The sequence below is a fragment of the Macrosteles quadrilineatus genome, unplaced genomic scaffold (assembly GCF_028750875.1).
Source record: "Macrosteles quadrilineatus isolate MER2022 unplaced genomic scaffold, UCM_ALF_1.0 Scaffold_7__1_contigs__length_78375512, whole genome shotgun sequence".
Classification (NCBI taxonomy): Eukaryota; Metazoa; Arthropoda; class Insecta; order Hemiptera; family Cicadellidae; genus Macrosteles; species Macrosteles quadrilineatus.
Genome location: NW_026542600.1, coordinates 77248898 through 77273963, shown reverse-complemented (window position 1 = coordinate 77273963; position 25066 = coordinate 77248898). Strand labels below are relative to the sequence as shown.

The window sequence follows — 25066 nt, the reverse complement described above, 5'->3', positions numbered from 1 at the left end:
CTAGTTTCCAGGTTCCAAAAAGCTGAAGAACACCAGTGTCGCCACCAATTGCCCACTGTTAATAGAGGCTTTAGACAGTAGACTCCCTCTTATCCGGACACCGTTTAACCAGACATCGGTTTAACTGGACTACACTTGGCAGAAATAACATCTCTTTAACCAGACTACACTCGGCAGAAATACATCTCTTTAACCGGACAATTTTTATCAGCACATCGGTTTAACTGGACTTGATCGGCAGGAAGTGGGCGGTACTGAAACGACCATTCTCGTGGGAAAGATTTGAGACCAGTGATCTTGTGTCTAAATACAATGCTCTCCTAAATTTAAGTAAAATAAGCATTTAAACGGTCCGTTTTTATGAGTTTTTGTAGACGTCGGTTTATCTAGAAAAACCCGCTCTGGACTGGCCTCGGTCCCGAAAAGTCCGGATAAGAGGCGGTCTACTGTACAAAAAAAAAGTAATCAGTGCTGACTATATCAATTTATGTAACCGCGCAACGAGCGCTCCTATCGGCCTACATCAATTGATGTAGTTGCTCAACCCCCACTACTTTAGTATGAGCTCACAGCTCAGCCATTGCCGGGGAACATTAAAATCATTGCTAGCCTGTAGCTTAGAATGTGAGCTTTATTTTGGTGTTGGTTGGAACTAAAATTTCCCGTAAAATCCAGTCTAACAATGCTTTTTGTCCCGATTTTGGGGATTTTCTCTCCAAGCCACATTACAAAGCCACTGACTACTCATCCAGGCAGTGCTGCTACCTTTGGGTGTTTTAGGGAATACGTCCAATTTCGGGGTAACGTAGTACAATCACCACTACTCTTTTGTTATTCGTCAGATTGAAATATTTGAATGCCAATTGCGTTCGCTGTTATGGTGCCGCGTCGCCTGTTGGAATGCCTGCCGCACTGTATGTGTTAATGCAACAAAATGTCTTAGTCTTACTATAAATAACTATTTATTTAACTAAATAAACTAAACATGTGCAAATGACATTGTGAATGACCACTAAAGTAAGTATTCACGGACGCTGTAATAAACTTTTTTAGATCTTGTTCGGCCTGCAGTCAAGGTGGAAGACTAAATAGTTCTACGGAATTGCAATGAACCAATCAGTAAATTTGACAATCAAAATACAGTAAACCTTTGATAGCTCGGCATGGGCTGAACTATTTTGTCAAGTGATATTTAATAATGGTTACTATTGAGATGTAAGCTGACTTGAATATAAATCTGTCATTTATTTATTAATTTATTCATTTTATAATTTATTTCAGATATATAATCGTGTTCCCGCAAACCTTATATAAATCTTACTGCGGTGTTTTGAAGCTTTTGAATTCTTTCCATGCCCTCATTTGTGATGCTGTTGCCATATGCGGGAAAACAGTAGTAGAGCACTGACAATATAATTGATTGAATCAGCTGAATCTTGGCTGTCTCAGGTAGGATGGTTTGGTATTTGTACAGACCCTGCAATCTACCCAACAACAGCTGGGAAACACGGGTGATATGCTCAGAGAAAGTAAGGCCTCTGTCCAATATTACGCCCAAAGTCCTGGCAGTGTGGCTCACCTTCAACACGTCATCTAGTTTTACCTGCATGCCTCCATCAATGTTCCATTGAACATTGTTGGGTGGACCAATATGAAGAACAGTGCATTTTTGGACCACTCACTGATGTTCGCCAAATCCAAGTTCACTCTCGCAACAGCCTGGTCAATTGAATTGACATAATAGGATAAATGCAGCCGACAGTCTTCAGCATAGGCGTGCACATTGCAGAACTGCTCGCAACTGGAAAAGTCTGCAGTGTACAGAGTGAATAAAATGGGACCCAGACAGCTCCCCTGCGGTACTCCCCTGACTTTGTCAAAGGGAAATGAAGCATCAGCTCCCACTCTATAGTCACCTGTTCTCTTTTTTCCAAGTAGCACTGCATCCAAGAAATTGCATTATCCATAAAACCAAGATGTCTCAATTTATCAAGGAATAAACTGTGGCTTATCGAGTCAAAACGCCTGTGAGTAGTCAAGCATGACTACAGAGCTACACCTGCCCCGATCCCTTGCCTCAGACAAGTCTGCAAACATATTTACAAATGCAGTGCAGGTACCGTAGTTCCTTCTAAACCCTGACTGTAATTTTAGAGGTATATGTTCTTTTTCTAAATGTTCTAAAATTTGTTTTATAGCTTATTTTTCCAATACTTTTGATATTGCTGGCAAGACTGATATAGGCCTGAGCTCACTGAAGTCAGCAGGATTAGATTTTTTTTGGCAATGGATGGACAATACTAGTTTTCCATGTTTGAGGAAATTTGCCTGATCCTAATGAACCCAGTAGTGCATACAAATTGCGTAAAATAATTTGTCACACTAACTTTGGACAAAGAAATAGTATAAAACTGCCATTTTGGAGACTTAGTTTACAAAATTTTTTTGGGGGGGGTACCCCCGAACCGCCCAGACCCCCTGGTTCGCCCTCCCTTGTAGCTGTTCTAGATCTGCCACTGTTAAGGAAGGACAAATTGCTTTAATCATCAAAATACTCAAGTCATCTACTCCAACTGCTCTGGAGGTTATTTCATTTATCAAAGTTTTCACATCCTTTTCTGAGACTGATTTTAAGTTAAATAAATTGTTTACTCCTTTTTCCTTTCGTCGATATAAAAATCAATTAAGTCTGTGTCTGCATTTAAAAAAACATCCTATTTTTACAACTGTAATCATTCATGTCATCGACTTTAAAAAGTGTTTGGGAGTTGAATATCAGATTTTTCCAATGACTATACATTTCCAAAATATTCTCGAATCTTTACAGTCTGCCAGGTTATCAGCAAAATATTTATTTTTTTGCCGTCCATATAACAATAACAATTTAGCCCTAATTCTCTTTATACTCCGACCATTCCTTATCTAGCCTAGTTTTCTTAAACTTTGTTCTAAGTTTATGAGTAGGGAGTAAATTATCTAACTGTTGGGGATTGGGGTTGTTTGTCATTGAGAGTAAAAATGAGATACCTAGATTATGTTGTGGTCTCGGCAACAGTGGGGATCGTCTGCTGTAATTGAGGCAACACCAATGATCAGCATTTCGGTAGCCAATGTTTCAGATAACCGGGCTTCGTATAATCGATACCCTACTTTATCAATGGAGATCTCCATTGTTAATTGTTATTATCACTGTTATAAACATGGCAAAATAAACAAGACTTAGTAACGAGCAAAATTTTAATTTTTTATTGCAAGTACAACAAAAACAACAGTTATCGCTATATTTAAAATCAATCGTACCTTGTGCAATTGTAACTTATCTAATGACAAGAGTCTTTAAAAACATGTCTATACTTTACAACGAAAAACTATTAAAATAATATTTTTACATTGTAGTTATGTACAAAAATTGACAGCATTATATTTACTTTAAAAACAACGAATACCATTGTATATACTCGTTTTGAAAGTATATACAACAGTAAGTAACAAATCCGTAGTACCCTAAAGATAGTAAATACATCGATGGTAAGAACATTTGGTTCCAGTTCAGTATCACAATTGAATGTAACCACCATGTTTATATCGATATACAAAACAACAAAAATACATCGAACGAGATTCGCACTTTTGTTGATTTTTGTCTTTTCAGTCTTGAGGTGGCAAAATTACAGTATATACATAAATACATGTTAAATTTACAAGGACTGTACAAGGCTAAACAAGGCAGGGTTGATATTTAAACTAATCAATTCATCACAAGTATATGCGGCGCAGGTCAGAAGGTGAAGTTATCATGTTGCACTGCGGACATAGCTTTTTTGCTCCCTGGAACAATATACACATCAATTAGGCATTATACCATTGAAAATTCTCTTTAGTTAACTGGTTGGGGAATATTATTGAAATTTATTTACATATTCTAAATTTGTTTTATTTATCTATAAACATATTCTCAACCTTACATATAATAATGATATTGTGTTTTTGAAAGCAAACTATAATAGTGTTCTTCTCTAAACTGAAGCTCTTAGGAACCGAGCGTGGTAGCCTACACTGGTCGGTTTTCCAGTATAGGTATTTCAATTCATGATGGTGGGCTATAGTAAATCTCTGTTTCATGACTGAGTAGGTATTTGTACTTCAACTCTTGTTTAAATACAATTTAACAAGGTTTCAGATTCCTATTGCACGAGAAGAGAAGATCCTTAAGTGTTACATCTCTGTCTGTGTTAAGTGTCTGTTTTTTATATGCAGACTTATTTCGTCGATGATAATATCTGTATTTTAAATATATGTCTTGTGTTGTCTTCAATGTCATTAGCTTGTCAAAGTTGTTTTCATCCAAAAATATTACATACAAATACAATTTACAATTTTATAGTAGCCTACATCATCCCTAAACAATGATATTGCAGGGAATTCACTCCATACCTGCCGGTCCTCTTCCTTTTTAGATATTCAATAAATAGAAAAAGAAAACATTAAGACCGTGATTAGACGTCTGCAATTGGTTAGAAACAATATTTAACCGTACCACTTTTATTTTGGTAAAGGTTTATTTTTTTTAAATTCAGGTAAGTGGTTAAAAACTATTACGTAACCTGGTACTAAATATAGAGAGATGATGCACGTATCAAAATACTGTAACTATATGATTTAAAATTTAAGATCCACAAAAAAAAAATTAAATTTAAAATAAAATTTCAATTAAAAAAACATTAACATTAATTTTAATTTAATTACAATTAAAATTTTAATTTAATTAAAATTTACATTTTAATTAAAATTTAAGATTGTATAATAATGCAAAGGATAGTAAAAACATCCATGTATTCTTAGGCCTAATCAAAAAACATGCAAGAACGGTCATTAAGTATTAATTTTATGACACGATTTTGAAAATAAAATATAACATCTTGAAACTACTGACACGGTTAAAAAGTCTGAAATGTTGAAATTGTCTCCTAGTGTGGCCACCTCTAGTGAAATCATGGACTCTGTCACTTTAACAGTAGCAAATGACAGGTCGTGAGAAAAAAAGTCGCTAAGGAATAAAAATTTGTCATTTCAAAACTCACCAATGTGTGAAGCCAGCATTCTTCACAATGGACATGCCAACAACAAACGGAAATCACTGGTTTCTTGTAATGCTCCTGTAAAAAAATTAAGAATTATATAAAGAAGATATTTATGTAAATTCCAGTTGAATATTTTTTTAAATCTTTAACGTTTAATAATTGTGGAGCGAGCTGGTTTATTGGCTAGAGCGCGGGACTCCGGTTCCTGGGGTCTCGGGTTCAAACACCGCCAAATCAACAATAGAGTTTATCTAAGTGATATTGCTGTACCCCTAGGTCTAGCCTGAAGTAATGTGAAAAACAATTCCGGGCTCGTGCCTAGCGTCCTAGAAAAAAAACCTTTAATAATTGGACATACAGTGGCACATGACGAGTGCTCATATTCTTATGACTTATTTTTCAATTACTTGATTATAACAGTGCATCTTTTTCATTAAAAATCCACAAAACAAAACTTTGTTCATAACATTAGAAAATTTTAAACAAGTTAGACAAGCAGTAATGTAATAATAAACCCCTGAGCTCGGAATCAAACACTTAGTAGGCAGTGTTGGGGAAGCTAGTTTCAAAATGTAGCCAGATACAATTACTGCTACAACTACAGCTACCATTTTAGCTACTTTTCCAAATATATACTTCAATTCTACGCACATTAACGAATTGTAAAATTAATTGAACATATCAAGGAAAATAAATTGTAGTACCGTACCCAAAATATTTCCATCTCCAAGCTTTTTTAAACATATTAGGCTAAACATATATTTTAAATATAGGCCAAACCTTTTATTACCTTTATGGTGTACTCTATGAAAGTTATTTTGAAAGTATTCACTATTCAGCCAAAGAGAAATTTAAAATAATAGGAAAGGATAGCAGACTCTTTGTATGCAGGCCAAGGAAGAGCTTGAGATGAATCACAACTAATAGCTGACACAGAGGTTGATGAACTCGCTTTCTCATTATTCAAAGGTTCTGTGTTGGTTCCCATTATAAAACCAAGTTAAAATTAACACAAAGTCCTTGGTCTTCTGGTTACGACCGCGTCGGAACACTAGGAGAAACACTAGTTGCTGACGTTTCGGCTTCGTTGCAGATAGCCATCTTCAGAGCTGGTGAAGGCACTAACTGGTGCAAGCTTGCAAGGGCGAAGGTTATATACACAAAACTCATCCTTGAAAAAAACAATTTTCCATTCCTGGACCAACTTGTATAAACTACAACTTGTTTTACTTGTAGATAAAAGGGACTGCCATGGGTACCAGGATGGGGCCTTTCCTTAACTCCTGATTTTTAAATGAGTATCTTAGTCAAGACAACATTTTATCATCAAAAAGTAAAGCTTAAATCATGATGTACAGCTCTAATATAAGAACACACATATTGCACTAGAGCCCAATGTCACCAATTCTATACTTTATTAACCGCACTAGAAAAAGTACAACCAGTGGTTAGGCCAAACTAGCTCATCTGAGTATTGAACACAGTAAAATTTAAACAACAGACAAACAAACTGTGAGAGTGCGCAAAACACAGAGACTAATTCATGCAAGTACATGTAAGCCTTGGGAAATAAATTATGATATTGGCTTCTGAAAAGTGGCGGGATGAACTGAGGACCGTTCTACTGTACAGCAAATAACTAACCGAGGTAGACTTCGGCTATAACAAAAGGGTAATTCAAAAACTAATATACCCTATAAACAACGATGAACACATAGAAAACCTTGAGATTAGCAACATTCACAGTTAGCTACAAACTAAAAACAAATAATAAATTGATTGGCACCAAATACTTTGAAAATGTAATTTTGTATTTGATTACGACAAATCTGATCAATTCTTACTTACTCTGATGTGTTGCAATGATTCTATCTTAATACAGTTTTTTAAATTTATGACTAATTACAAAGTACAAACCATGCATATGAGGCAGAGGAACTTTTCTTCTGACACTCCTTTGGACTCGGACTCGAGGTCTCGTATCCTCCTCTTGAGAGCCTCAATGACTTGGGAGTCTCCATCAGTCTTGGGCTCATCACTCCGGGAGCAATCCACCGCCATTGGCTCCTCCTTTACATTGGCAGAGTAGTTGGATATCCTCCCATTGCCGCTGGGACTGTCAACAAATCATAGTGAATAACTTAATTGCAATAACAATACAAAATAGAGAGTGAAACCAGATATGCTTTGTTATTTCCCTGCTCATGTCTCAAAATCAATTCAATAAAGAGTGTTTCTCATGCCATTTTTAATCCTTCAAAGTCAAGAATAAATATTTGGATGAAAATAATGTTTTTAGTCAAGGCATTAGATGTTTAGGCGATGCAAAAAGGTCACTTTTAACGAATTTCCCATATAGGGAATAAGCTATTACCGTAGATCTCATAGTAAGGCCTGGATCCGGGACCGATTTACTTTTTTGTTTGGCCAAAAACACCATCCATTCAAATTCATATATATATCATACATATCATTTATATATCATATATAATTTTTGTTAAAGTTAGTTTAGTTGTTTTTGTTGATTGTTATCATGCTAACGGTGTTCGGTATGGAAAACTGTGTATTTTATGTTTTTTTATGTAGATGCAATTTTAAGATTTATTTACTCTTCACATTTAGGCTCTTAACTTACTCGTTTAGGAGCTACATGATGCAAAATGTACACTGGAAATAACTTTTTCATAGGCTGTATAACTCCTAAACGAGTGGATTTATATAAAAAATGTCAGGAATAAATAAGTTTTTAAATTGCAGGTTGTATCAAAAAACATGATAAAATAGGTGTTCCATAAGAAATTTCAAAGTTGGCCGCCATATTGGAAAATCGCGGCTGAATTTAGGAAAACTAAATTCATAATTTCAACTGCCACAAAAAATAAAGGAATGTCCCCCAATTAAAGTTTTCTCTAATGCATACCGTTTCCAAAATCCCAATGGCCTCCTTGAATTGATCACCCTGTATATGTGTGTTTCCGTTAGCGTCATAACTTGAGCAAAAAAGATCTGATTTTGATGATATTTGGTACAATCGTGTAAATCTACGTTTATTCTAATGAGTTCACAAACCAGCACGTTCGGACTACTAAAACGGGGGTTTATGGGGGGTTTTATGGGGTAAAAGATGGGTCTTCCCATTTTTGACCCTAAAAACATAAAATTTCATAATATTTTCTAAACCATTTTGTAGAGCATAAAAAAATGTATTAACAGGCATATATTGAAGCGTTGTTGTATGGGTTACAGTTACGCAGATAATTCAAAAAATTGTAAATTTAAAATTCCCATGTTATTTTTATGGAGAATGAATAAACTGTTGTAGTTTGTTTGTTTATGAATATATTTCAATCACATTTGGTAATTTTGTTTATTTCATACTAAGTTATCAACAATTAAATTTCAAAACTCGCCTCACTAGCTTCCCCGTGGCAGCGAACCTAATAAGTAGCTACTAATTAAAAATAATGTTATTTTGATAGGAAATAAATCTGCCGATTTTAAAGGAATATTTTAGTATACATCCAGCCAAGTAAAGGGAAATCGCTTAGTCTGCAGGATTGCTGCGGCGTGAGTATTTTACTATTAACATGAAATAAAAGCTTACTTGCTTTTGACATTACAACATTTGAGACCAAAACACATGATCAAAATGGTCATAGGTAGGGAAAATATCAAATGTTCCTCATATGATTTTCTTTTTCTTAGATTCTCATAACAGGGAAGAGAAAAATACAAACAGGAACCAATAGTGGTGCCTGTGTTTTATTGTAAAGGATCAGAATATAAATAAATATTGTCAATAGCAGATTGTATAGAATTAACCTTTTGCGTTCAGTCTGCCAGTTCATTGCTGTATTATTTCAACATCAGCTGTTTTTGTCGCTAACATGGCTAATATCATTTGCTGCTTTTTCTGCGAGTCGGCTAGGCAGCTTCTTCTCATCTCCTTAGATCTTGTTTAGTCTCTAAGCAGTTAACTAGGTACAGTATCACCACAAAACAAACAACGTTCTGAGTAAAAAAAAGTTATTTCCAGGCCAGTATTGATGGTCTTCAGAATTTTTAAGTGTTTTTATGTTTGTTAGTACCACTTTCAATCCTAACAGCAAAGAAAAGCAATGAGAAAAGCTGTTCAAACACCCACGGCCAGTTCAATTAGCCACCCAACAAATCAAGACAACCTCAAATAGTTCTTCCGATCCTAAAGGGTTCCTGTTGGCATTGTTGGTTCATGTGTCATATTGAACATCAGGATTATTGTACCTGATGATGGCATCTCTAAGAGCCTCCCGTTCCTTGTCCTCAGTTGAACTGTCAGTTGAGGGCACTACGACGTCGACCTCTGAGTACTGTGTCGGCCCAAAGGTGGCAGAATCATCCTCATCGACTACTAGATCACCCTCCTCCTCGTCACCACCTCCTCTACTCCCACTGGCCATCCCTGCGCCTGTGACAAACCAACTGATAAAGCACTGTCACCAAATTGACTCTGCAAGAAATTAACATATTTCCTCTACAACTAAATTTTTTCTGATACTTAAAACGACAAAAATATTACAGTAGAGTCTCAGTTATCCAATCTTCAGTTACCAGAGCTCTTGTGTTATCTGACTCTCCCTGCGGATGATTGAGTACCGTGAAAACGTACGCTATAGACATCCCAAGAACAAAACAACCTGCGCAGAAACGAAAAGATCACGTGGTTCGCGCCGGTAGGTGTGGCGTACCATTCAAACCTGCGCGGCTCGAAATGGCCCAGGGTTCTTTTGTTTCTGGTATGTCTATACTTCAGTGGTATGACTGTAAACTACAGCGGTTTCATGACAACAAAAGTTTTTGTCACCCTCAACTGTTCTTAGAAGATATGCCCTAGGTTTTAGGCACCTACACTTGATTCTTTTAGCAAGCTGCACGCCACACAGTTTGTCAACTCCTCATACCTGCATTCTCTGCCACCCCTCAGGGTTGGAACTGTAATTCTCAAATGATTAAATACACTGGTTCTTTATTAATTTCAGTGTTATCTGATCTTTCTGGTTATCAGATCATGTTGCAGCTGGTTTCAGTTGTATAATCAAGACTCCACAATATTTAAATTTTTAGAATCATTCCTCATTGGTAAATTATTAACTAACTAAAATTATCAATCAGTTTTAACAAACTAAAATTCATACCAGCAAAGCCCCCAACAAGAAGTGTGGAAGCTCGTATCCTACGTTGTCCAGCCCACTCATACTCCTCATAGACCTCGGAGTTGCCTTCCCCCTCTACATCTACGTTCTCCTCCTCTTCATTGATGGATCCATGCTGCAACACAGGAAAAATGTCAAGGTCTCCTCAGTTTGCTTTTGCTTTAGAAAGGAAAAAAATGTAAAGAACACTTTTATTAATTAAGACTTTATTTAACAAGGAGGTGATTCTTGTAGGCTATTAGAGTAAATACCCCCGCTGCAGCAAACCTGCCGACTAAGCGAATTTCCATTTGTCTGAATTGATTTTCAGTTAAATATATTTTAATAATTTTAGGTTTAACGAGTACCTAGGTTTGCTGCTACAAGGAAACTAATAAAGTGTGTTTTTGAGTAAAATATTGATAGCTTAGTACAAAATAAATAAATTTGCCAAGTTTGATCAAAATATATTCATAAACAAGCAAACTACAACATTTGACAATATTCTCCATAAGAATAACATGGGAATTTTAAATTTACAATTTTTTAAATTTTCTCCGTTACTAATAATCAAACAAAAATACTTATATATACTAAATTATTTGTTTTTTTAAGCTCTTTATAAAGGTCTAAAGATAAATCGGGAAATTTTGTGTTTTGAGGGTCAAAAGTGAGAAAAACCAATTTTGACCCCATAAAACCCCCCGTAAAGCCCCGTTCCCATGAACCGATCGTGCTGGTTCGCGAACTCATTCAAGTTTATCCCGCTTTACACCTTTAAACCAAATTTCATCAAAATCGGACAGAAATTACTCAAGTTATCGCGTTCACGGACGTATATATATATATATATGTCTATATATATATATATACATATATAAAAATTTGAACGAATGGTGTTTTTGGCCTCTGGGGACATCAAAATGAAAAAATAAATCGGTCCCGGGTCTAGGTCTTACCGTGCCACCTACGGTAATAGCTACTTCCCTATAGGGAAATTCGCTAAAAACTCCTCCATTGCGAGTTTCATTATTTTTTCAACTTTCATTAGTTTATAGAACTTTTTTAAAAACAAAATGTTATATTATATTTGTAAAGACTCATATACAGTAGTCTCCCTCTCATCCGGACAACTTTTAACCGGTCATCGGTTTAACTGGACTACTCTCGGTGGAAATGACATCTCTTTAACCGGACAATTTTTATCAGCACATCGGTTTAACCGGACTAGATCGGCAGGAAGTGGGCGATACAGAAACGACTGTTCTCGTGAGAAAGATTTGAGACCAGTGACTACGTGTCTAAATACAATGCTCTCCCAAATTTAAGTCAAATACTGTATATAGTATGATTAAACAGTCCATTTAAACAAGTTTTTGGGGACGTTGGTTTAACCGGAAAAACCGTTATCTGGACTGGCCTCGGTCCCGAGGAGTTACTAAGAGGGAGTTTACATGTTTGTACCAAATTTCATCAAAATCGGATCATTTTTGCTCGAGTTATTGTGCTAATGGACACACACATATATATATATTTATATCCATACATTCAATATTTATATGATATTGAACGGATGGTGTTTTTGGCTTCTAAGGACCTCAAAACGAAAAAGTAAATCGGTCCTGGGTCCATGTCTTACCATGAGTATTACGGTAATAGCTTATTCCCTATATGGGAAATTCCCTCATATTCCCTATATGGGAAATTTACAAAAAATAAAACAAATTGTGTAAATACTGCTGAGCTGTTATAAATCCAAATCGAGCCGTCTGATAAAAGTTGGTACTGGATTCACTAAACCACTCATTGTCCGAGTACCAGAGTCGGCTTTGGGTGGTGCTTACTACAAAAAATACTATAGTAGTATCTCAACAATACTATTAACATAAATATAATTAAGTATAATGCCAGTATTTATACTCCCCCTTTTTATTTATTTATAATTGACGGAAAATTAACTGAATTTTTAAAAGTATTTTGTATTTTTCACCAAACACAAGGAAGGGACCCTTGGTTCTGTGTTGCCTAATACTGGCTATGCTGAGTAACAACCACACAGTCCCCACCAGGAGCTGGCTACCCCACTACCTTCTACTGTTGTTGGCCAGTATCCTAGATAGTGCATTACGGCCAACAATTGATCCTCTTTAAGCTGAAGATCTTTTTACAATGGCAACAATAGCTACATGTTGGTATTTTGTGTATGTTTAGTACAAATGTGTTTACCTTTCTCAGACAGGTCTCCACATGATGGTTAACCTCTTCCAATGTTCCCTGGATAGGCTCGTTGCACACGGGGCAGGCTACTTCATCAGGTTTTCGCTTGCGGTATTTTATCCTTAGCCTACTTTGTCTATTCGCCCGAATCCTCTGATATGTCTGAAATTAATAATGGAGGACCAAGTTTAATGCAAAAGTATCATCAACCAGGAATAATTTCAGGAAACGGTAACTGATTATACTGTGAATTGAAACATATTATTTTATAAATTTGCATGCACTGATTAGATTACTTGAAAATAAAGGGTTATAATAGAAATGTAATGAAAAAATCTCCAAGACATGTAATTTGATATTGCCGAATAGCTCGATTAAAAGGTTTATTCGAATCACATTTGCTTTTTATTGAGGGATATCTTTAACACAGACACAGTTATTCTAAACAAAGAGACAGATCGAGTTTCAAAGAGGCATCCTTCACTACTTAAGTAAGTAGACCTTCAGCAGTTCAGCTTAAGGTGGAATCTGAACCACTAGGCTACAACATCATCACAAAGTAAACTTCCATGGAAGGGTTTGAACATAAAACCAGAAAGCTCAAATTCTAAAACCTCCAATATATTTTTGAATCGTTGCTTGTAATTTATAACTATTTCTTTTTAATTTTCCCAGGTTTCTATTTGAATTTATCCTAAACTTGTAAAAAGGCAATAAGTGTGCTGAAACCAAAGCAGCACCTTATAATGTTGTCATCTGAAAATATTATTTAATATTGTAATTTACTATTACAACTGGTTCATAATCATAAAAACTTCCAAACCTAGATTTGAACAATATGAATAGTGTAGGCTAATATAGTGTATGTATAGTGTAGTTAGTTGTAATGTGTTAGTTAAGTTTTTTCACCTGATGACGGGATCAGATTCCAGGTCCCGAAACGTTGTGTATTGTTTTTTACAATCGTGATGGAAAATGTCCGCAATAAACCTTTGAACAACATTAACTCACCATCACCAACAATGAATTTCAAACAAAGAATATGAATAGGCTATTGAACGTAACAGGTTTAACTAGGTTTGAAATTTGTAATGAAAATGATGACTTCACGCTCAGGAAATGTTTGTGAAGATCATTCCAAACTATTTCATACTTTACCCAATTTCATAATGTAGGCTGCTTAAAAATAAAATTAAATCTTGTAATTTGTGATAAAAGGCATACAGTTTTAATAAAAGAATAATGTGAAAAAGAAAACCCTTTTTATTTTAGTTGACTCATTGAAAGTGAATTGAATGCAAATGCGTGTAGAATGGAGTGATATGTATATGTAGCTTAGTTGCTGTTTGACACCATCTGTTTCTTTAGCCATAAGTATGTATTTGAAGGTCAATTATAAAAGACAGCTTGGTTTTGTTTGAGAGAGTGTGGATTACCTCCCATCTCGCCTCGAGAGAGCCGTCGGACGAGGAGAGATGTTCCCGGGGGTGCGGAGAGGACAACCTTCGTACCCTGACGTTGGCGCTGAGCTTGTACAACCTCTCCAGCTCCTGGACAAAGTGGGTATCCAACTCTCCTGGTCTGAGCGTCACACCACACACGGGACAACACGACGGATCTGCCTGGAACTTCTTCTTGCCTGGAGAACACAGGATGTTGTTAAGACAGAAGGCGGTGTCACCCATCGCACTGAACTAACACTAACTGTGACTGCTGCTAACGCTAAGCAAACAAGAACAGCTGAACAGCTGCACCCCAGACTGACTCGGGCCATTCAGCTATTGTCACCGATTACCTTTGTAGCCCTCCACGGCCGATTTCACATCCCCACCCCGCCCGACTGGTATCTCTTCGCCCTCGTCGCTACAACTAATAACTACATTAAAACACAACGCACTTTGGATATGCAAATTAGGTTTGTTCGGTTGTCGTCACCCCTGCATTCCTGTCGCTGATCGGGGAGATAGGGCTAGGCCGGGGGGATGTGACTAGATCGATTGTTTTAATTAATATTTCGATATACTGTATACATTGACCTTTGTATACTGAAGTAGACATCCCATATATATGGAGCATAGTTGAACGAGACACTTGTAGGGTTTGCTACAGTCTTCTGAACTCTGAGTGTTTGTCATTGAGCACGTTGATGTGTTCTAGCTTACAATAAGTAGTCCAATCAGATTGCATTTGTTATCAAATTGGCGTATCGGTATTTCGTCAACAATCTGTGATTTACGTCCACGCACTGTTGGTGGCACAATTAACCACTTTACTATACGTCCATTTTGATTCAAAAACTGGCGTCAACTTTAACACGTTGAAAAATTTAATAAAACTGTGTAGTGAATTCAAAACTAAATGGTGATTATGCCATTTCTGGGAGGGAATGTTTAGTTTTATCAATTTTTAAATGTGAGACATATTCTTAGTAAGACTAGATTTACTTGTGTATTATAATCTAATAGCCTGGGATTGCTTGTCCATGTCCGTGCGTCTTTGTAGTCTGACATTGTGTTTATGTCCACCTTCATAATTTAACAAAAGAATGTTAACCAGTCTACAAATATCTCTCATCAACTGAGCTGAACAATAAAATCAGCACAGCATACACACTAGTTTCAATACAATTACAACTCAGTTTTACTCTAAATACTTAATTTAAATCATTTGCCCGTGCGAATTACAGGGTGCGAATGCAGACAATACATTACGAACATCTGATTTTGATGCCCTAGTAGAGCTTCTTCCCGATGAAAAGCTTCGATAACATTCATGATAGATTCTAACGTGCGATCTGGATCTGAGTATTGAATGAACAATTACGTTAAGCAATGCATAGTGATTTTATAACATGATAACTTTTCAAATCGATTACAAATATAAGATTATATATTATACAATTTAAATAAATTGCTTACAGGTGTTCTGTTGAGAAGCACGGGTTTTTACAATAATATTTTCCTTTTAGCGCATTTCCCCATAGGGAAGTAAATATTACCGTAGGTGGCACGGTAAGACCTAATCCCGGGACCGATTTACTTTTTCATTTTGATGTCCCCAGAGGCCAAAAACACAATTCGTTCAAAATTTTATATATACGTCCGTGGACGCGATAACTTGAGTAATTTTGTCCGATTTTGAAGAAATTTGGTTTATAGGTGTAAGGCGGGATAAACTTGAATAAGTTCACGAACCAGCATGATCGGACCATAGGAACGGGGTTTTACGGAGGGTTTTATGGGGTAAATAGTGGTTTTCCTAATTTTTGACCCTCAAAACACAAAATTTTCCAATTTCTCTCTAGACCTTTTAAAAGAGCTTTAAAAATAAATAATTTTGTATATCAAAGTGTTTTTGTACGGTTATTGGTAACGTATAAAATTTAAAAAATTGTAAATTTAAAATTCCTATGTTATTCTTATGGAGAATATTGTAAAATGTTGTAGTTTGCTTGTTTATTGATATATTTTGATCAAACTTGGCAAATATATTTATTTTGTACTAAGCTATTAATATTTTACCAAAAAATACTTTTATTAGTTTCCTTGTAGCAGCAAACCTAGGTACTCGTTAGACCTAATGTTGTTTAAATATATTGAATTGAAAATCAATTCAGACAAATGGAAATTCGCTTAGTCGGCAGGTTTGCTGTGGCGGGGGTATTGTTTATTTCATCCCCCATTAAACCTAGAACAATATTTGTTCGTTGAGGTTCCACAAAACGCTCCAAAATACAAAATGATGCAGCTTAAAGTGAAATAAATCACAATTAATGGTCTCAATAAAACGATAAAAACATAAGTATAATAATATAATGTCTACTTATCCGTCGCGCAGATAAAATAAAATTAGCGCTGTATTCGGTTAACTCTCCGATTTCTCAGGTCGATATAATTCAACGATTAATTCTAGCAACTGGAACTTATGATGTGATTTCTGGAAGAATGATGTACTTAACAAAACATCGAAAGAATATACATGGTTCGTCAAATATTTCATTGTAATGAAATGCTTACAATGAAATATTTGCCGAACCATTGAGCAGTGGCGGTCCCAGGATTTAATTGGGGGGGGGGGGGGTTGACCACGGGTCTGGGGTCTATGGAATATCCCCCAGAAAAAGGGGAGTTCGGGGGTCCCCCCTGAAAAAACTTTGGAATTTAAAGCCTAAAAACGTATTTTAATACGTATTTAAGCTCTAAAATATGCTCGGTAATAGTATTTATGTTAGCTAATAAAATATAAAAAATATTTCAGGGGGGGGGGGGGTTATATCCCTCCCATCCCCCCCTGGGACCACCACTGCTATTGAGGTTTAGATCTGCTTTTGTTTGTTTTAGTGGTTTGGATACTAGAAAACACTACGTTTTTACTGTTCAAACTGAAACAAAAATACAAGTTTTCTGAATACATGACTACTAGCTATGTTTAAAATGTAAAAAAAACCTGTTTTGGAGTCTTTTCAATGTAAATGTTAAACTGGTCACTTGCTCCAACATAAAATGAAAACACAAAAGTCCGTACGTGTTAATGTTTAATATACATGTACATTATCGTCCTCTGTATGTTATGTGACCCTTATTTATTTCACTATGATTTAAACTGATATGATATTGAACTGGAATAAGGTAGGAAACATCAAGTCTTTTTGGGAAACTATTTAACAGAAGTTATGGAACGCCCTTGAGATTACCTACTTATCATCGACTAAGTTACTTTAATCATAGTCAATAGTGTTATGAAGGGTCATATAACATTTAAATGTACAGTATTTTATGAGATGATCTGTTAGTTGTCCTCCCAATCTAAGAATGCACAGTTTTGGAGGGTTATAGATAAGCGATATTTTTATAGGACTTGTAAAATTAAGTTATTTATACTTGATAGTAAACTATGGCAATTTTTTACTTATGTACGTGAGCCAAAGAATTTCAAAATCAAAACCCTGTAAAATAACTAGAGGAGAAACTCAAAATCCTAAAACTGAAACAATCTTAAACGAGGGCTTAAACAGTTTTGTGAAGTCTAAAGCAATATTTCATCGGAATAATTTATACCGGAATACGAGTAGAGAATATTGCGCTGGTAAATACACCATAAAACAGCGCGGTAACATTTTGAGGAATAAAGTTACTTCGTATTGCGACTTTCCATGGCGTATTTATCTTTCACAATATCGCGAAATTATTCGGCGCAACCACATTTAACCCCCTCATTTAAATTTCCAGAAAAGTCGGACTGTTAAGTTTAATGTTTAATTTAAGTTGGACGGAGGGAAGAGGAGAGGTTATGAGAGGTGGTAGAGGTGCTAGAGTTTCTAGGCGCAGGAATGTTAAAGAGCAGACTCGTCGGCGGGGACGGCACTGGCGGAACATTGGGGGCGGTACGAAGGGAACCGCCTCCAACTCCGCCCCACCAGCACCCCCTACTATACCTTCACCTGGGGAAATTCACCGGGAAATATTATTTAACAAATTTCACACTGACAACACAGCATGTTCAATATGATAAAGATACAGCAAAAAGTAACCGACGATTTATTAAATTAAAACAAAACATTTGTTGAATCCAATTTTGTAAAATAAAAGCGAAGCAATTATCTTTTTATTTTTTACAATTACAATGCAGTTTCTTAAAAAATAAAACGAGCACAGCAGTGTGAAGAGTAACGTACAGTAAAACGTAACTTGGAATCTATTTATTTTAGAATGAAATGGTATAAAATGTAATTTAAGTTATTACAATAAAACTTTGTTTTCGTATTTTACACTCACTACACTGCCACTACAGTATGTTCATGGCAAAAGGTGTGACAACGCAATGTGGAAGAAACGTACAATAAAAAGTAACCGACGATTTAATTCATTTCAACCTAAACTTATATAAAATATAATTATATAAAATGTAATTTTCTTCTGTTTTAAAGCTTTTTATATTTTACACTAAAAATACAGTTTTCCCACACAAAAAATATTCAGAAAAGCCGTGTACAGTAAAAAGTACAGTCAAAAATAATCGGAGTTTTGTTTACAGTAGTTGAAATATTTAATTATAACAAAATATAATTTTATAAAACTAAAATCAAGTTGTTTTTTACAGTTATCTGTTGCAACGTACAGCATTTTGAATTCCTGGATTAATTTGGGAAATGCAATGCAAACCACGATCTATGTGCAGGTGGATTTTATTATTTTTATACGCTTATGTAATTAAAATATTTACAAAAGCTTTATCACAATTTCAAAGTTGTGTTGTGGGTACTGGGTAGATTAATATAAATGTGGAGTTGTGCTTCCTGTAAAATTTGAAAACCCTTACTGAGCTAGGATATTAGGATATTATAGTTAGAAAACGTTAATTTCAATATAGAACTAAATGATGTATACTATTATGATATGCAATTTAAGAACCATATTGTTATTTTAAGTTATTTATTGATATTTATTGCATTGGAAATTCCCTGGACCGATTCGAGAAATGCAAACCTCGAATTTAGTGCATGGTGTAGCTCTTAATCTTTGGATATGTTTTTGTACTATTTTACAATCCGTCCAAAATTTAAAGCTCAGCTTCACAATTTATTGTGTTATCGGTTGTTGAACATAAATGGGGAGTTGTTTCTCGTGAAATTATTAAAGAACTCTGATTAAGTGAAACCATTATAGCGTGTAAAGATGTGCAGTTGAACTACAGTATTGAAAATCTGTATGAATCACGAAAAATGCAAGAACTATGAACACGTTATAACAAAGCTATTTCGAAACATCTGTTTACATTTATAGTTTATAAAATTTCACTCAAAAGATTTGTAGCATTTGTTAATTCAACATTTCTCACTATGTTATCATAGAGTATGGAAAACGTTTATGCATGAAATGTAAAGGAGATTTTCTAGTTATATAATGATTTAGCCATGATTCATGTTATGTACATTGTTTCACATTTAGACAATACTAAAGTTTTGTTCCAAGAAGCCCTTTAAATCTGTTCTCCACAACCCCAGTTTATGTTTATCAGCTTGGGCTTGATATAGACCTTCATGGTGCGAAAAGACTGTTTTTGTGTGTTTTGTGTTGGTCACATGTTATTGCACTAATATAGATTAAATTCCATTCTCCTGGTAGGATTTACGATTTGTGCTTTACTATTTGGTTAGGATACAATGGGAAAACAATAGTTTATCAATAGATCGTTTTTTTTTTTCTAAATAGTCTTAGAAGAGGATACATAACAAGAAACAACACCAATAAATGGCCGTTTAACCCTTCAACTGTCTTCAGCTGATCCATAAGGACAAACAAACCAATAAGAAGTAGACTATGTGTAGTGGTGATATATAATTTTTACTCCCCCCTAATACATAGAAGGATAAATTGTTGCTATTTGAACACACTCATGTAGACTATTGAGTTGTAGCGCTGTACCCAAGTGTTCAGTAGGATGTTCGACAGTCAGTATCACTGTTTGTAGATGTTGAACACACTTTTGTAGACTATTGAGTTGTAGCACTGTACCCAAGTGTTCAGTAGGATGTTTGGCAGCCAGTATCGCTGTTTGTAGATATTGAACACACTTATGTAGACTATTGAGTTGTAGCGCTGTACCCAAGTGTTCAGTAGGATGTTTGGCAGCCAGTATCGCTGTTTGTAGATATTGAACACACTAATGTAGACTATTGAGTTGTAGCGCTGTACCCAAGTGTTCAGTAGGATGTTTGGCAGCCAGTATCGCTGTTTGTAGATATTGAACACACTCATGTAGACTATTGAGTTGTAGCGCTGTACCCAAGTGTTCAGTAGGATGTTTGGCAGCCAGTATCGCTGTTTGTAGATATTGAACACACTCATGTAGACTATTGAGTTGTAGCGCTGTACCCAAGTGTTCAGTAGGATGTTTGACAGCCAGTATCGCTGTTTGTAGATATTGAACACACTTTTGTAGACTATTGAGTTGTAGCGCTGTACCCAAGTGTTCAGTAGGATGTTTGACAGCCAGTATCGCTGTTTGTAGATATTGAACACACTAATGTAGACTATTGAGTTGTAGCGATGTACCCAAGTGTTCAGTAGGATGTTCGACAGTCAGTATCACTGTTTGTAGATGTTGAACACACTCATGTAGACTATTGAGTTGTAGCGCTGTACCCAAGTGTTCAGTAGGATGTTTGGCAGTCAGTATCACTGTTTGTAGATATTGAACACACTTATGTAGACTATTGAGTTGTAGCGCTGTACCCAAGTGTTCAGTAGGATGTTTGACAGCCAGTATCGCTGTTTGTAGATATTGAACACACTTATGTAGACTATTGAGTTGTAGCGATGTACACAAGTGTTCAGTAGGATGTTTGGCAGCCAGTATCGCTGTTTGTAGATATTGAACACACTTTTGTAGACTATTGAGTTGTAGCACTGTACCCAAGTGTTCAGTAGGATGTTTGGCAGCCAGTATCGCTGTTTGTAGATATTGAACACACTCATGTAGACTATTGAGTTGTAGCGATGTACCCAAGTGTTCAGTAGGATGTTCGACAGTCAGTATCACTGTTTGTAGATGTTGAACACACTTATGTAGACTATTGAGTTGTAGCGCTGTACCCAAGTGTTCAGTAGGATGTTGGACAGCCAGTATCGCTGTTTGTAGATATTGAACACACTCATGTAGACTATTGAGTTGTGGCGCTGTACCCAAGTGTTCAGTAGGATGTTTGGCAGCCAGTATCGCTGTTTGTAGATATTGAACACACTCATGTAGACTAATGAGTTGTAGCGCTGTACCCAAGTGTTCAGTAGGATGTTTGGCAGCCAGTATCGCTGTTTGTAGATATTGAACACACTCATGTAGACTATTGAGTTGTAGCGCTGTACCCAAGTGTTCAGTAGGATGTTTGACAGCCAGTATCGCTGTTTGTAGATATTGAACACACTTATGTAGACTATTGAGTTGTAGCGCTGTACCCAAGTGTTCAGTAGGATGTTTGACAGCCAGTATCGCTGTTTGTAGATATTGAACACACTAATGTAGACTATTGAGTTGTAGCGATGTACCCAAGTGTTCAGTAGGATGTTCGACAGTCAGTATCACTGTTTGTAGATGTTTAACACACTCATGTAGACTATTGAGTTGTAGCGCTGTACCCAAGTGTTCAGTAGGATGTTTGGCAGTCAGTATCACTGTTTGTAGATATTGAACACACTTATGTAGACTATTGAGTTGTAGCGCTGTACCCAAGTGTTCAGTAGGATGTTTGACAGCCAGTATCGCTGTTTGTAGATATTGAACACACTTATGTAGACTATTGAGTTGTAGCGATGTACACAAGTGTTCAGTAGGATGTTTGGCAGCCAGTATCGCTGTTTGTAGATATTGAACACACTTTTGTAGACTATTGAGTTGTAGCACTGTACCCAAGTGTTCAGTAGGATGTTTGGCAACCAGTATCGCTGTTTGTAGATATTGAACACACTCATGTAGACTATTGAGTTGTAGCGATGTACCCAAGTGTTCAGTAGGATGTTCGACAGTCAGTATCACTGTTTGTAGATGTTGAACACACTTATATAGACTATTGAGTTGTAGCGCTGTACCCAAGTGTTCAGTAGGATGTTTGGCAGCCAGTATCGCTGTTTGTAGATATTGAACACACTAATGTAGACTATTGAGTTGTGGCGCTGTACCCAAGTGTTCAGTAGGATGTTCGACAGTCAGTATCACTGTTTGTATACCGAGGATTATTATGATTTATTCCCCTGACCCCTGATATGTTTATCCGCCCAGAGCGTGTAGTTGTGTGTGTGTGTGTAAGAGAGAGGGGCAAAGAGGAGGTGACCCTATAGCCACTCCTGTTTATCCTTCATTCCGTAGCTTCGAGCTTTTATTGTACTTCTCGTTCTCAGTATGAATCGATTCCTGTCCCGCCTTGTTTTTCTTCTTTTGAAGATTTTCCGCGAGATAGAAATCGCGTTGAAACGTTTTGATAAAAATGACAACGGAAATGTGTTGAGCAGATCTCATATCTCGTTTTTGAAATCCTTTGCACTTAGAAATGGCTAAACTGGATCGAGAGCCGAATATTGCAGAGGAGAAAGAATCTGAAATATTTGAAGGATAAAGAACTTATATCATCATAGAATTTCGCCTGAATGAAAGGTTTTGGAACTTAAACAGAAACACTTACAACGTTGTTGCACTTATCCTTCAAGCGTATAATTAATTATTACAAATTATACGTTTGTCAAAATACATAAAAATGAAATCAGTTAGGTGTCCATGAGGTTGACATTATAGGACTTAAATTATATCATACACGTCCTTCATATGTAACTATTAAATAATTGACTAATTTTAAAATGTCTGTAACAAACGGTTTCCATATTTCAACCTCTTTATGCTGATAGGAAATACTTTAATTAAAAGTTAAAGATTTTATAGACTTTATTGAAATGATTTGTATTATAACGTTTATTTTAAACATTATGGTCATTTGTGACTTCTAATGTTGATGGGCTAAGGTTTTATTTTATGTTACAGATGGTTATGTGAAAGTTTTCATTGCTCCTGATACATATTGTTTTAGCTTCGACTTTTTTCAAAGGATTCTAATTACTTATAGATTACACACGCCAAACCCGAGACTTTCAAAAGTCGATGTTTTTTATCAACAATTTGTATAGTTTTAAGTTAAAAAAAAGCACAATAGATAGAGTACTCTGAGGGGTTTTTTAGTTTTATTATATAGCTTTAGGACATTAACATCCATCGTTGGTCAATCTCGAGTATTGCCAATATATATATATATTTAAATTTTATTCAAGCTAAAAACGATAAAGCAATTTGTGTGGTGAGCGCGGGCATCGGTTCCTAAAGCCACTGGTTTAAATCCAGTTATGCGTTAATTAATTTTGAACAGTGTAATACTATCGTGAGTTTCTAGGCTTAAGTACGTGAAAAAGAGGGAAAATGCCCCCACCGCAGCAAACCTGCAGACTAAGCGAGTTTCTATTTGCATGATTGGATTTTTACTTAAATCTATTTAAATAAAATTAGGTTTAATGAGCACAGGCTTGCTTCTACAGGGATGGTAATCGATTGGGTTTTTTAGTAAAGTATTAATAATAACTTAATAGCTTGATATAAAATAAATGAATTTGCCAAGTTTGATCAACATATTTCCATAAACAAGCAAACTACCGCAGTTTGCCTATTCTCCTTAAGAATAAAATGGGAATTGTAAATTTAACACTTTTTGAATGTTATACATAACCTATTTGTACATAACCTAATTGTAAAAGAAACACATCGATATACTAAAATATTTGTTTTTAAATCTCTTAAAAATTGTTTGGAATAATTTGGGAAATTTTATATTTTAAGGGTAAAAAATTAGAAAACCCCAGTTTGCCCCATTAAATCCCGTTCCCATTGACCGATAATGCTGGTTCACGAACTCGTTCGAATAAACATAAGTTTGTACCAAGTTTCATCCAAATTTAATTATCTTATGCTCGAGTTATCGTGCTAACGGACACTGTACACTCTTAAATTCAATGATACTTGTCCTCAACTTTAAACGGATGGTGTTTTTGGCCACTGGGGACATCAAAACTAAAGTAAATCGGTCTTACCATGAGACCTACGGTAATGGCTTATTCCCTATATGGAAAATCCGCTCTAAATGTTTTTTTAGATAATTTTTAACATATCAATCCATTCGTCAGTCGACGCTACAACTGAAGCGGAAAGGAAGGCATAAGCTCGTGTAAACGATATTGCAATTCTTCACGAGTAGAATTAAAAATGAAATATCGAAGTCCCTCCCTCTGCCCCGCCCGCCGGTCAAAGCGACCGCTGTTATTGTGGCAAAACTCTGCTCGAAATTAGCACTGGGGCTATTATCAATTTGGCTGGAAATGATAATCATAACAAGCGTTACCCACGAGGAATGTGATATTGCGGGTGGGGCAAGGGCTTTGCTTTCATCAGTCTAGTGGATATAATAAATGTATTCGCGTGCAGCATGTAGCATGTGGCTTTGTTGGGGATCGAACCCCCACCACTCATAACGGAGGCTTACTATTTACTAAATAATACAATAAAAATACACAATTATACTGAAACGTCGTTGTCCTCACGGCTAAACACTGTAGTCGAATATGTTCAAAATGTATTCACCATAGCAACCCTTTATAGATTAAAACAAGAACCATGTTGACGAATTAATAAAACAAAACAAAAGTAGAAAAATAAATGGTTTGGAAGTAACATAGGGACACATGTTTTGTCTAGACAGCCGAGCAATAGTTACTGTGATAGGATGCAATTACAGTATGTTACTTCTATCTGGTAACAATATGAAAATATAGAGAAAATAACATTTACATTTTACTTACGGAATCAAAGTTTACTAAACAATATCCAAGTGTATAATTTAAGGCATATGTCAGAATAATTTACCAGCCACTTTAATGTATGAAAGAAGTTAACTATTTTACAGGAACGAGGTAAGCCGCAAACATCGTCGTATATAAAAAATATGTAGTTCAATTGTTGTTGCAGTAGTTCACGGATCAAGGAACAACAAGGCTTTGGTAAATGTTTAAA

At 35.8% G+C, this 25066-nt stretch overlaps 1 protein-coding gene across 2 annotated transcripts in view; it reads right to left on the bottom strand.

Annotated features, from left to right (window-relative positions):
• Positions 1 to 3236: 3236 nt before the first annotated feature.
• The window catches only part of LOC128998208 (E3 ubiquitin-protein ligase RNF220-like), a 160681-nt gene continuing 138851 nt past the window's right edge, over positions 3237 to 25066 (bottom strand). For both annotated transcript variants that reach the window (XM_054424230.1, XM_054424229.1), the window contains exons 4-10: positions 13906 to 14108; positions 12479 to 12631; positions 10256 to 10388; positions 9345 to 9528; positions 6999 to 7197; positions 5082 to 5156; positions 3237 to 3828 (exon numbers count right to left, since the gene is read on the bottom strand). In XM_054424230.1, the coding sequence (XP_054280205.1) occupies positions 3757 to 3828; positions 5082 to 5156; positions 6999 to 7197; positions 9345 to 9528; positions 10256 to 10388; positions 12479 to 12631; positions 13906 to 14108 (1019 nt within the window). In that variant the 3' untranslated portion in view covers positions 3237 to 3756. The remainder of the gene's footprint in view (positions 3829 to 5081; positions 5157 to 6998; positions 7198 to 9344; positions 9529 to 10255; positions 10389 to 12478; positions 12632 to 13905; positions 14109 to 25066) is intronic.